The sequence below is a fragment of the Amblyomma americanum genome, chromosome 11, assembly GCF_052857255.1.
Source record: "Amblyomma americanum isolate KBUSLIRL-KWMA chromosome 11, ASM5285725v1, whole genome shotgun sequence".
Lineage (NCBI taxonomy): Eukaryota > Metazoa > Arthropoda > Arachnida > Ixodida > Ixodidae > Amblyomma > Amblyomma americanum.
In genome coordinates, this window is record NC_135507.1 from 23,191,155 (window position 1) to 23,204,826 (window position 13,672).

Consider the following 13,672-nt stretch of genomic DNA (forward strand, 5'->3'; position numbering starts at 1 on the left):
TGGGTGGAGAACGAGGGGGTGCTAGGGGAACTACAGAATGGGTTCCGGAAACAAAGGAGGTTGGAGGACAATCTATTTTCATTGACACAGTGTATAGAAATTGCGGAAAAGGAACATAGGCCCTTATTGCTAGCATTTCTGGATATTAGGGGAGCCTATGACAACGTTACTCAGGAGCATTTGTGGGACATATTGGGCACATTGGATGTGGAAAATGGAGTAATTAATCTTTTAAAAGATATATATAGAGGTAACAGAGTGCTCATAAAATGGGAAAAAAATGTATCAGGGCCTGTAGAGATACAGCGGGGGCTTAGACAAGGATGTCCTCTGTCCCCTTTGTTGTTCATGTTGTACCTGCAAGGTTTGGAGGCCAAGCTAGAGGGGAGCGGACTAGGTTTCAACCTATCTTTTTTCAAGCAAGGGGAATTGATTAAACAGACATTACCGGGACTAATATATGCGGACGATATAGTGATAATGGCTGACAACAAGGAAGACCTGCAGAAGTTGTTAGACATATGCAGTACAGAGGGCTTCAATTATAGGCTTCAAGTATAGTAAGGAAAAATCTGCAGTCATGACATTTAATGAAGAGGGCGGCGAGCATAGAATACAGGAGTTCGTGCTAAAGGTAGTGAATGAGTACAAGTATCTTGGGGTGTGGATAAATAACAGTGTTAAGTATCTGACAGAGCATGAAAAATATGTAATGAATAAAGCTAGTAGGAATGCAGCTGTCATGAAAAATAGGGCACTGTGGAATTACAATAGGTATGAGGTGGTAAGAGGGATCTGGAAAGGGGTGATGGTCCCTAGCCTGACCTTCGGGAATGCGGTCCTGTGTATGAGGCCAGATGTTCAAGCAAGGCTGGAAATTAGGCAACGGGGAGTAGGGAGGTTAGCTTTGGGAGCACATGGCAATACACCAAATCAGGGGGTACAGGGTGATATGGGATGGGCGTCTTTCGAGAGCAGAGAGGCTAGCAGTAAGATAGCATTTGAGGAACGATTGAGAAGGATGGAGGAAAAGCGGTGGGCTAGGAAAGTTTTCAGATACCTGTATATAAAGAATGTTGACACGAAATGGAGAAAGCGAACTAGAAAATTGACAAGCAAATATCTGGACAGCAGTAAGGGCGCAAATCAGCAATTATCGGTTAAGAAAAAGGTTAAAGGAACAGAGAGAGCTTTGTGGAAAACAGGGATGCTGACGAAATCGGCACTAGAAACATACCGGACCTTTAAACAGGAAATTGTCAAAGAAAATATCTGTGATAATTGTAGGGGAAGTTCTTTGTTGTTTGAGGCCAGGACTGGAGTTTTGCGGACTAAGAAGTATAGAGTCAGGTACCAGGAGATAGACACTTTGTGCATTGCGTGCGGAGAGGAGGAGGAAACGGCTGAACACTTGATACTTTTCTGTAAAGGGCTTCACCCTACAGTGGAAGGCAGCGGGGCTGACTTACCCAAGGCATTGGGGTTTAGGGATAGTGAAGGGAAAGTGGATTTTAAGAGGTTAGAAGTAACCAAGCGAAGGTTATCTGATTGGTGGCTAAAAGCAAGACAGGAGTAAAATTTCACAAGACATGGCTAGGTGGCTTGAGCCACCGCCCGATGTAAAGGGTTCAGCCGTATCCATCCATCCATCCATCCGGCGTGAGCCGTTTCAGTGGTGCACTGATTGCTTACAGGAATCTCGCCATTACTGTATCCTGTGCGAGCGAATGAACTGACGCAGCCATTTCGTCTAGAGGTGCGTTCGACCCCGTTCTGTCCAAGGTCGTGCTGGCCTGGGAACTTTTGCGACAGATATTGCATCCCGGTGCTCACGTTGGGATTAAAGTCCCTAGACATTAGATGGGACTATAGCTTGCACCGATTCGGGTGGTCTGACGTAAATGCAAGGCACTACCTTTAGCTGCTTCCCGCGCCGCTGCACCTGTGAGCACATCGACAACCATGATTCTACAGTCAGATATAACACAAGAACGAAGAGACTTTTCCCGTCAATGGACCTCCTTCCAAACAATGGCGTCGGCCGATTCTCATCACCCTGCTACGGTGACAATACAGGGAGTGGCCCGACAATGCAGGGAGGGTACTATGCCCTTTCATCTGCCACTCCCTGCATTGTCACGTTAGCAGGGTCATGAGAATTGGCCGACGCTATTGGCTGCACAGTTGGCCGCAAGGTGCTAGAAGTGGTAAAGGAATACTTAGGGCAGGTAGTGACAGCTGATCTGGATCATGAGAGGGAAATAACTATAGAAGGATAAGAATGGGGTGGAGCGCATATGACGCACCGAGCCATGGAAAGAAAAATGATAGGTGTAACGTTAAGAGACTGGAAGCGGGCAGAGTGGGTGAGAGAACAAACGCGGGTTAGGGACAGACATCCTAGTCGAAATCAAGAGGAAGAAATGGGCTTGGGCAGGGCATGTACTGTGAAGGCAAGATAACCGCTGGTCCTTAAGGGTAACGGAGTGGATTCCAAGAGAAGGCAAGAGTAGCAGGGGCCGGCAGAAGGTTAGGTGGGCGGATCAGATTAAGAAGTTTGCAGGCAAAGGGTGGACGCAGCTGGCAAAGGACAGGGTTAATTGGGGAGACATTGGAGAGGGATTTGCCCTGCAGTGGGTGTGGTCAGGCTGCTGCAGCTGCTGATGATGATGATGACAGGCTGCAAGGGGGTCGTCTGACCGGGAAAAGCCGCTTCGCTCTTGAGTTGTACACGGCTACAGTTAATTCTCTGCAAAGCGAAATCCAAGCCGCCTACTGACGCGGCTCCTCCGCCGGGGGTTGCTTCAAGTGCAAAGGACCGCCAGCCATCGTCCGTGGACTGACCGAAAGCGATGGGGAGGGCGGGACCGACAGCCTTGCTTGGGCTTCGTTATCGGTCGCCTGCCGTGGCAGGCAGCATTGCCGGGTGCCCGACGGGGTTCCCCTCGCAAAAACCGGTCGCCACGGTTGTACCGGGAGCACGGCAGCTTGCGACACCGGGATGGCAGCAGTCGCTTTTGAAACGAGGCCCGAGTGTGGGTATCGTTGACACGGGGTAGACGCGTGACGACCGTCTGCTTTTCGTGGGTCTGACAGCTGCCGCGCATAACAAGGATGGGGGCTGTACGCGTATAAACGTAGACGAGTTTCGTTGCTTGCATGTAACACAACCCTCTATGCATAGAGGATCACCTCTCGCGGACGAATGTGGACGGACTGCAGGCACTGGAGAGTAGACTGACTCCTTTTTCCGACCCTTTTACACTTCGTTTCGTGTCGGCAGAGCACTTATACGTTATATGTGCAATATTAGAGAGATTTAGCATACCGGATACGTATACCGGTTTCGCGAACACTTATTGCGCAGTGGTCCTACCCGGCTGCACGCCTGCCACTGCGCATGCGCAGCTCTCGTACGTAAAACTGGTATATAAGTCTCCGGCGTGCTAAATCTCACTATTAGACTCTTTTCGCATAGCGGATACGTACTAGCGTGAACGTATACCGCATTACCGGATGCCTCCTTCGATGCCAGTCAGGACCACTGAGCGTGCGGAGCCGGCATGCTAAATCTCTCTATTAGACTCTTTTCGCATAGCGGAGACGTACTAGCGTGAACGTATACCGGTTTACTGGACGCCGGCTTCGCACAGCCAATGGCCCTGCCTGGCATTGCAGGAGGCATCCGGTAATGCGGTATACGTTCACGCTAGTACGTCTCCGCTATGCGAAAAGCTTTTATTTACATAGATTAGGTCGTATTACAGGAATGGAGGGAAGGGTAAAGAGGGCGGATAGCTTAATTAGACCACCGTCCCCCGTCCCCCCCACTATACGTTCCTGCGCAGTTTAACCCTTTCCTTTCGCTATCGACACAATGTAGCTGTTGACACTAAGCATTAGTGTATGTCTGTAGTTAAACAGGCAGAAAAAAAATCATTGCGACAAGTCCTGCGAACGGACGGTCCACTTGGCTTCGACGATTGGGGTGACAGCTCCCAGGAAGACACGGCCTCCGTGATGCGTTCGCCCTGGCGCGACACTCTTCCCACCGGCACACCCGCGTCGCGACAGCTGTTCCACAAAGGCAGCGAGCCGAGCACGGCCGTCATTACGGCCGTTCGTCTTCCGCCGCCAGGAGCATTGTTCCCAGTCTCGGAGGCCACCCCCCACCCCGTTCGTGCACGGTCGCTGCCCGCCGCCCATCCCGAGTCACGGCGGAGAGGCCAGAGCGCGATGTGTGCTCTGCCGAGACGAGATTACGTGCCCGAAATGAAAAGCAAGAGTACACCCTTTCGCGACGGGCTGGCCTTGGAGGAGACGTTGTCTTCGGCATTGCGTGGCGAGGTGGGCGCCGAGAGAAGAGATGGGGGTCCTGAAAGCGCCATGTGTCGCCGGGGCACATCGAAAGCACGAAGGTCTTCTCGGGTTACCTGCTTGTAAGAGGCGTCCGCACATTTCGCGTCCTTCGTTTGAACATTACCATTCTCGTAGAAATGGCGGAAAGGTCATCGGACGGTGCAGACCTGAGCAGAAAAGAGTCTAGATTGCGATAGGCCACCACCACCTCCACTGCTGCCGTTACCGGTCGGAACAAAAATTGAAGCTCATCGCGTGGCCGACATGTCGCTGGAGCGTGGCCGAATTAATGTTTACACTTCTAGACACCTTATCTACTGTCTAAATAAATTCTAGTAAATTGTGGATCCTCGTGCGTGCGCAGTGGGCAGAAATACCGGTAGGTGAGTTAAGTAGCGGACTGTGGCGCCGATTGTGTGGTGTTAAAAGCGGTGAAAACACGTTGCAGAACGAGCGCTGCCGTTTATTGTGCTCTCAGCCTTAAATTTCCCAAGTCAGATATCCATGGGACGTCCAGCGGACGTCCGTTTTGAATGTTTGTTATCCCTGATTTGTTGTCGAACAGACATTAGGCGGCCGTCCAACGTCTGCAGTAAATGTATACTCACGTAACTGTTCTCGTTTCTCGAGAACGTCCGGAGTGCTGATGTGGTTTGAGTAGCAGAAAATTCAGTGGAAAGTATGGCCCGCTTGGTCATGTGTATGTCTGGGTTATGTGTTGAAAGGGGCTTTTCTAAAGGCCACCCATGATTTATGAAGCAGCGGCTTAAAAAGCTGAGCAGTCCCCTTTACAAGCAGTGTTTTGTATTTAATGACGAAGGGTTGCAGATGTATTGCTATCTGCTTTTGTATGACTTTAAGTTAAGCACAATACATGGCTGTGTAAATGGGGAGTAGACTTGTCCATGTGCACCCTATACATGCTTTGCTTTTACCCTATGTGCAGGCATGCGAGCATGACCCAAAGGTGTCGGTGGAAGTCTTCTACGAGACGTACTGCCCAGACAGCCGGAACTTTGTTCTCGAGGAACTCAACGGAACGTATGCTGAGCTGTCCGACATAATTCAGCTCCAGCTGGTCCCATATGGGAAAGCATCTGTAAGTTCAGCTGTGTGTTTTCTCTCTCTTTCTCTCGCATGTCCACTGTACCACTTACGCCTGTCTGACCAAGTTTTAGTCACTCTGTGTTCTGTATTGCTTTCTCCGTATCCATGCAGTTGGTAAGCATTTTGTTCGTAATAACATTTCAGTTTTCGTTTCTCGTGTAAGTATGCCTCCTTTCAAACTGTTCAGGGATTTCATAAACGCGGGGCTTCGCTTCATTGCTGCCTTCTTTTTGCTCTCTGTGTCCAGAGGAGAGAGCTGCCCAACAAGTGGTTCACCTTCGATTGCCAGCATGGAGACAAGGAGTGCTATGGAAACCTGCTGCAGGTGAGGGCCAGTTTTCCTCCATTGTTGTCAGTCTTTACTACCGCAGCTGTGCTGAGAATGTCAAAGTACAGTGTCGCTCAATATGGAAGGGAACACGGGAGCGCGTGGCAGAGAGCCAGCGTGAATCGGCGGCAAAGGCGCACTAAGCACGCGCCTCATGGCGCCCATTTTCGCCCCTCTTGGCGGCCACGTGCTCCCGCGTTCCCTTTTATATTGAGCGACCCTGTACGTACGTCTTCGTAAGTAGCCAAATAGTCCGTGGTGACCAAAAAAAAAAATAAAAAGGTCTGGTTGAATCGCTGCTTGAACTGATGTAAAACCTCGATAAGTCTAGATTGTTTTCGTCGAAATAATAATAATTGGTTTTTTGGGGGAAAGGAAATGGCGCAGTATCTGTCTCATATATCGTTGGACACCTGAACCGCGCCGTAAGGGAAGGGATAAGGAAGGGAGTAATAATTGGTTTTTGGGGAAAGGAAATGGCGCAGTATCTATCTCATATATCTTTGGACACCTGAACCGCGCCTTAAGGGAAGGGACAAAGGAGGGAGTGAAAGAAAGGAATAGGTGCCGTAATGGAGGGCTCCGGAATAATTTCGACCACCTGGGGATCTTGAACGTGCGCTGACATCGCACAGCACACGGGCGCCTTAGCGTTTTTCCTCCATAAAAACGCAGCCGCCGCGGTTGGGTTCGAACCCGGGAACTCCGGATCAGTAGTCGAGCGCCCTAACCACTGAGCCACCGCGGCGGGGCCGATAAGGAAGGGAGTGAAAGAGGAAAGGAAGAAGGAGGTGCCGTAGTGGAGGGCTCCGGAATAATTTCGACCACCTGGGGATCTTCGAAATACCGGTTAATGCGATGATTTCTGGTGCTCTCGAATTTTATTTCACAAATTTTTCCGCTTAATTTCGGCGGCCAGGGTGCGCCACTGACCGACTGATTAGTCAATTTCGGATGCAGCTTCCGAGACTCCCTCCACGCGGGATACGCAACGCGTGCTATGTGCCGTCGCTGATCTCGGAGTAACACTCAGTAACTAGCTACCGCGATTAACGTAACCATTTCCAGTTTTCTCGCTTATGCGTCTCTGGGACTCGCCTGTCTTGGGTGCTCACGAATTCGCCTATTTCGGGTGTAAAGGCGACCATTTGCGCGCTTCCGTTCCTTTCATTCTTTTTTCGCTCACTAAAGCTTCCAGCGAAGTGCATCGTTGCGCTAGAGAAATTTCCTCGCCCAGACTGCCCACTGACGTCATCGGGGGAGGGGGGGGGGAAGCGCTGGTGAGGTGTCGGCCTAATCGGTTGCGAGCTATTGCGAGCAGCCCCCCTTTTTTAAAATAATGGGGTCCACGCAGAGCTTTTAAATTTGACTCGCATACCCGCAGAGACCACCTCTACAGATCTGTTTCACTAGAATATGCCCATCGAAATAATTTCAGGGTCCCTTTAACTCTGCATCTAAATCACGCATAAAATTGTGCTCAACTTGGAAGGTAAAGAGTCAGCCTGTTCGAAAAGGCAGTATACCAGCGTGCGCATCCATTATCGACCTCTTTGGTGCTGGAGTGTCACCATAGGAATTTGGTCCGAGGGTGAACTTTGCCGGTCATTTAAACACATCGAGTGAGATGAGCAAATATGTTTTGAGGACGCTGAAACCACAACAGAAACTCCGATGGCTGGTGATGACAGCGACCACAAGTCCGTGTGAGCTCCCGTTGTAGGAACAGTTAAGAGGCCTTTAGAGGGACCGTATGGCGGGGGATAGGGGAATTGCAGGGCGCCAGTGCATATGCGCAGAAAAATAACGTTAGGGGCGTTACTGTCCTGCGCCTGCGCACTAGCACCCTGCTATTCCCCTATCCTCCTATCCGATAGGGACCACCGCGGTGGCTCAGTGGTTATGATACTCGGCTGCTGACCCACAAGACCGAGGGTTCAATCCCGGCCACAGCGGTCGAATTTCGATGGAAGCGAAATTCTAGAGGCCTGTGTACTGTGTGATACCAGTGCGTCTTAAAGAATACCAAGTGGTCAGAATTTCCAGAGCCCTCCGCTACGGCGTCCCTCATACCTCATAGCCTGGGTCGCTTTGGACGTTAAACCCCATAGCCCCCCCCCCCCCCCCCATCCGATAGGGTCCCCCTATTCTAAACATCTTTAATGATTACACGTCAACCACAGCTCTTTTGAGCAATGCTGGCAGCTCCAATGTACTTTGGAGAACGTTTCGAGTTTGCTTTCTTGCATTTTACATTTTACTTAATTTTGGTTCTTTCGAAAACCCGCCTAATTCAGATATCCCCCGCACTTAACTTTTTAGTGAAGTGCTTCACTTCAAATATCGCTTCTAGATTTCAAATCATATAACAATTTTGCGTTTAAAGTTTTAGCAGCCAGTACCTGGCCCCAAAATGTTCAGTGCTTATGCCTCTTTTTCTGAATGTCTGCTTTTTCAGACATGCGTCATCAAGTACTATCCAGAGCCCAGTCAACACTTGCCGCTTGTAGTCTGCATGTTTTCATCCAAAAATCCTAATCGGGCATACGACTCAGTAAGTACCTCTGTTCTTAATGTTTGCCTGCTGCAGAGTGTCCAGTGTCCATTTCTTAGTCCCTAGTACTATGCAAACCATCTTTACTGGAATACTGGTAAATTTGGGTTGGATCAGGTAAAATATCTCTGAAACACTTGATATGTCACAATGGTTAAGAAAGGTGTACACATTGGCTAGTTAATGATAAAGGATGCATTCCTACAGTAAACACAGGGAAAGACAGGTGAACACAAGTATCAGTAATTTTGTTCACAGTTCTTTCATCTTTCATTTCACTGGAGGAACCTTCCATCGTTATTGAAATTAGTATTTATGATAAGGAGAAGCTACAAACAGTGCCTTAAGTATTACCCAGTTGAGGCTGCCAAGCTTCAGACATCAACAGTATTGCATTGCCTCCTTAACAGAAGCAGAGTTCTCGTTTTTTGTCATCAATTGGTCATGTTCTTTGCAAGTTAGTTGAGTGAGACGTTAAGAGAAGAAAAAGCAATCAGTGAGATTTTCTTCTGTTTTCTTTCACTCTCCAAAATATGCAGTGTGCCAGGAAGCAAGGGTTTGACATTGAAACTCTACAAAAATGCGTGTCTGGCAAGGAGGGCAACGACCTTCAGCTCAGGTTTGCCGAGTGGACTGAAAGCGTGAATGGCAAAGGGCGGCTAGAGTTTGTCCCCTGGATTCGCATGAATGGGGTAAGTACAAAGTTGTAACTAACGAATGCTGTTCATATGTGAACACGTGTGCTTTGATTCCATGATTAGTTCCATTAACATTCTACAGACATTGCATCTTGACATTGAGTCTCTTGCACTTAATAGGACAAGCGGACTCCCCGGAATGTACCACATGTGGCGTGCTAGAGACTATAGAACATGTTTTAGTGGCGTGTCCAGCGTATGCACGTGAAAGACTCATACTCGCATCTGCTCTGACGCCTATGGACACATCGCTCCTCTCTGAGGATTTGATCCTCGGCGCTTGGCCAGATAGTTTTAGAACTGTAAAGGCAACGCGAGCGCTCTCACGCTTTTTGAGCGACACGGACCTTGTCTCGCGTTTGTGATGTCAGAAAGTGTGCCTTGTTTTTTTTTTAAGTACTTTTTCATCTGCCTCCTCCCATCATCATCGTCCCCCATCGTGACCTTCTTTTATCTCCTCTTCCCGTCCCCCAGAGCAGAGTAGCAGGCCAGATATTTATTTTTCAGGCCAACCTCTCTGCCTTTCTTATCAATAAACCCTCTCTCTCTCTCTTGAGTGACTTTTTGCCAACATGCATTGTCATGGCATCAAGACTGTTACAAAGTCCCCAAAGTGTAAAAGACAATTGCTATTTTATCATGTAATTATTACCATTGAGAATTTCTACCAATATGCTAGCGTTTGTTTATTCAAACTGGATGATTGGGTAATGAGCATTTCAGACACGTATAAACAAAAGTTGTCTTGGGATGAGGGGTATTCACAATGTTCCCGATTACATTCATGACAGAAGCCATGGTGCATGCTGAGTGCTTGAGAAGCATTGTAGTTGTTAGTTGTTCTGCTACTCCAGAATAATTAATACGGATTTTGCATGTTTGCTTTACAGCATCCAGAAGTAAGTTTTTATAATCAAAAACCATAAATGTTTAGTGTAGACATGCATAAGTAATAAACCAGTAAGCTAAGTGTCAGCTTGAAAACCTCTGAATACTGTATTTTTCTAGTGCAATCTTTGTAAGTGTTGACTTAGGCCACTTTTTATCATGTTTGTTTTCTTTTTTTCACATGACAGAAAGACAAGATGTATGATGCATTCAACAATTTCAAGAAAACTCTGTGCGAAGAGTACAAGAGCATGATAGACACTTTGTGCACAGGAGTAAGTATATACCTATTCCTTACAACTGTCACTCGGTGGCTGGGCTTGCATCCGTAATCTTCTGCAGCAAGGCTACAAGTTGGCTATGGAGTTGGTTTGGACTACTTGCCAAATATAAACATCAGTGATAATATCGTCAAATTTTTTCCAAATGTAGAAATGGTGTGAATTTATGAAGTTATCCTCAATTTTTAAAGTTCTCACAATGTATTATATGTCTTAGCTTAATGCGGACAATTTCTTGGGAAGTGGCAGATTGGCAGGCACCTGGTAAATGCCAGCATGCAGTAAAAATTGGCCATAGCAAAAACATATACATACTGCAATGTTTGCCGTGCTACCACGTCTAAGACTATTTTTCTTAACTGCCTCCAGAAGTGCAAACTTTTATTGCCTCATTGGTAGTCTCTGGATAGTTAGGCCTTTACCTTTATGAACTAGGAAGAATTTGGGGTTGTAACATTTATCACCTCATCATCGGAGGCAATAGCTTTGTTTACCTGCATGCTTAGGGCAATAGATGAATGACCTAACAGTGACAACTAAAATGGCAGTGGAAGATATGGCTTGCATTGTACAAAATGGAATTCAGCTACTGACGAAATAAAAAAAAGTTGTTCCTGACCGTTTGGTCGCTTATAAACTGCCTGTGGTCCTATGTCTGATTCATTGTGAACTATAAGGAGCTGCACAGCCTTGAAATATCAGGAATCCATTTATGACTTGGCCAATGTCCTTATTTCATTTGGTATCAATATGTAACCTTCCAAGGCAAGTTATTCATCAAACTATTAATTGATTATATGAAACATTCCATAACCTTGCAGCCTGCACACTGTCTTGAACTTTGGCGTTGCCATTGGCATCATTAGCACACATTCTGGGGCATTTCAAAACAGGCCATTTTGGTGAGATTAGGAAGTTTTGCAACGTGGACCTAGTGTTGACGAGAAGTACCAATTCAGAGTGTGTTTGGTTCACTTTGGCGTTTGTGGTGTGGCTAGTGTCAGAACGTGTGAGTTCCAGATGAGGCAACTTCGTTTTGAGGTGCTCAGAAATCGATTGTCAAATTCCACGGTTTTATGCATGCACACTTAAAAGCACCCGAGATTTAGTAATTTTTTGTGTTTCTTCATTTATCTCATAGCTTAGTGCACATTAAATAGCAAAACATGCATTGTCCTTTATATGTATACTGCTGCACTATTTTGTAGCCTTTTTTTATAGCTGTACATGCATTGTGCATGAGTATGAGAGTTGCACATTTCAGTCTATTGCTTTAATAATGTTCAGTAATGCAAGTACAGGTGCAATAGTTTGTAATGCAGTAAACTGAAACAATTAACACAGAGGTTCTGTTTTTTTTATGTCAACACAGGATAGCCCAAGAACGCAGCCAATTGAACTTCCACAAGCCTGTAAACTAGCCCTTTCTTAGGGGGCAATGCCATGCCTTCTCAACTACAACGACTGTTGATCATCTTGTTGACTATCTGGACAAAAACAACTTCTTTTTTTTTGTCTAGATCAGTGGGACCAGTGGCAACAAATATTTGAACTGAAACTGGGCATCATCGCACAATTTTGTTTTCATTTATATGCAGCTGCTTCTTTTTTTTTTTCAGTGAAAGCTATGAACTTGAGCAAAATCCTTCTATTGCATTCATTCATTTATTCTCTTTTCCAGTCACACTCTTTTGAGCAATACAAAGCACAATGTCCTGAAGCAGTGAACTGTTGTGAAGCCTATCTTTATGTTAGCATTCCTTCGCTGCTTAAAGCGCACAATGGTATGATGATACATGAGCATGTAATAGCACGGTTGACCTCCACGTGACGGTTTAAGAGAGATTCTGTGCATATCCAATTCTTCTTGCACATCATGTACTGGAAGCAAATTCTGTGTCAAGCACCGTGTTACAAAATGTGCAACTATATTAAGAAAACTGTGTTTGTTATGGCAGTGACTTAAAGAGTGTTGAGCTACCCAGAAACTGTGATGTGCAGTTTTTCCCAAAAATATGCGGGCCGCTTTGAGTGCGACTGATCAAGCCTGCAAAATGAAGAGAGCTTCCTGTATTGCTTTTGAAACCTTTGTAGTAATGGCTGTGCTATTTAAGGACTACTACACACATCAGTGATTTTTGCACTCAGATACTAAGTGGCCTTTGTACTTTTGGCAGAGACTGCACACTGAATGCTTGTGATGAGCCATGTGCATGCCCAGAACCATCTTTGCTGGCAATGTGGCTCTCTGTGCATGTGCACTTCCTTCAGCTAACGTACATGCGAGCTGTTCCAACTTTGGTCTGGTTTTTCACATGATGGTGAACCGCTTGCAGTTTTTTTTCCTTGTGAAGGCGTGCTCTCCATTGAACACAAAGTAGCTTAGCAGCAGCAGTTTTGTTATAGTTGTGATCTCACTGTATGTGTTACTATAGCTAGCCTGGACTTCAATATTCGTGTACATATTTAGCCCCCTTGACAATGCACTTAGCGGTTTGCAGTGTTTATGTGCTGGTCATTGTGTACTGTCTCTGTTAACTTTCTGCATGCCCAGCTAATACGAGGCAATGTCAAAGCAAGTGGGATAACTGTTAGCAGGCCATGCACATCACTTACTATTGTGTTTTCTCGTTTATTCACTGCATATAAATGCAGGGTGTGACTTACATGGATGCGAGTTGTTACACACTGGTTTCTTAGAACACATCGTGTCCAGACCTCAAGGTTTTTGTGGCCAACTCTTGATTTTAATGCTACTGTAATCATCCGTGCTTTCAAAGTTATCATTGTATTGCAACATTCTGGTGCGTTTTCAGATGGTAGCAAGCTTGCCAGCTTACATGCTTGAGCTTGTCTTATGCTAGCGAACAAAAGGAGCAAAGACGTGTTGCATGCTTTGCGTTTATGCTTTTTAGAAAGCGTTGAGCCAAAGCAATGCGCTTGACATGCACTCACCAGTGTGCTGTCACTTGCAGTGAACATACTCAAAGTAGCCCTTTACAGCATTTTTATTTTGGATGTGGTTTTAGTGTTTTAGGTGTTTTGAGGAGCTTTTCTGTGTGGTACCTGCGACAGACACTCCAGACCGATCAAAACTGTTCGACAATATCGCAATACTGTTTCGCACACGCACATTCACTGTAACATGCGGGGTGTGATTGGAAGAAGGAATAAAACCATTTTACTTTGCTTTTTCTTTACGTCGTGTTGTCTGTGAAGTGGTTCTTACTTGCCTTCTTTTTTTTAAACACGTGGCACTTGTTGAGGGCAGACTTGTGCATCGAGGAAGGCACATTGTAATTTCTGCGCTTATGTTGTACAGGAACCCGTCTTTGAAGATTAATTCCCAGCCCTTCACTGTATGAAAGCCATAAAACATGGCGGGTTATACGCTTCTCCTCCGATATAGTCAAGGGTTTGACGAAGGTTCGTCTGGTCAGGCATTAGTAGAAGCAAG

The 13,672-nt window shown here is 46.4% G+C and overlaps 1 protein-coding gene across 3 annotated transcripts in view; it reads left to right on the forward strand.

The window, feature by feature from the left end:
• The window catches only part of LOC144110912 (gamma-interferon-inducible lysosomal thiol reductase-like), a 59,481-nt gene extending 46,066 nt beyond the window's left edge, over window positions 1-13,415 (forward strand). For all 3 annotated transcript variants that reach the window (XM_077643980.1, XM_077643979.1, XM_077643977.1), the window contains 6 exons: window positions 5,306-5,458; window positions 5,714-5,791; window positions 8,253-8,348; window positions 8,888-9,040; window positions 10,123-10,209; window positions 11,588-13,415. In XM_077643980.1, coding sequence (XP_077500106.1) covers window positions 5,306-5,458; window positions 5,714-5,791; window positions 8,253-8,348; window positions 8,888-9,040; window positions 10,123-10,209; window positions 11,588-11,647 — 627 coding nt within the window. In that variant the 3' untranslated portion in view covers window positions 11,648-13,415. The remainder of the gene's footprint in view (window positions 1-5,305; window positions 5,459-5,713; window positions 5,792-8,252; window positions 8,349-8,887; window positions 9,041-10,122; window positions 10,210-11,587) is intronic.
• The last annotated feature ends 257 nt before the right edge of the window (window positions 13,416-13,672 follow it).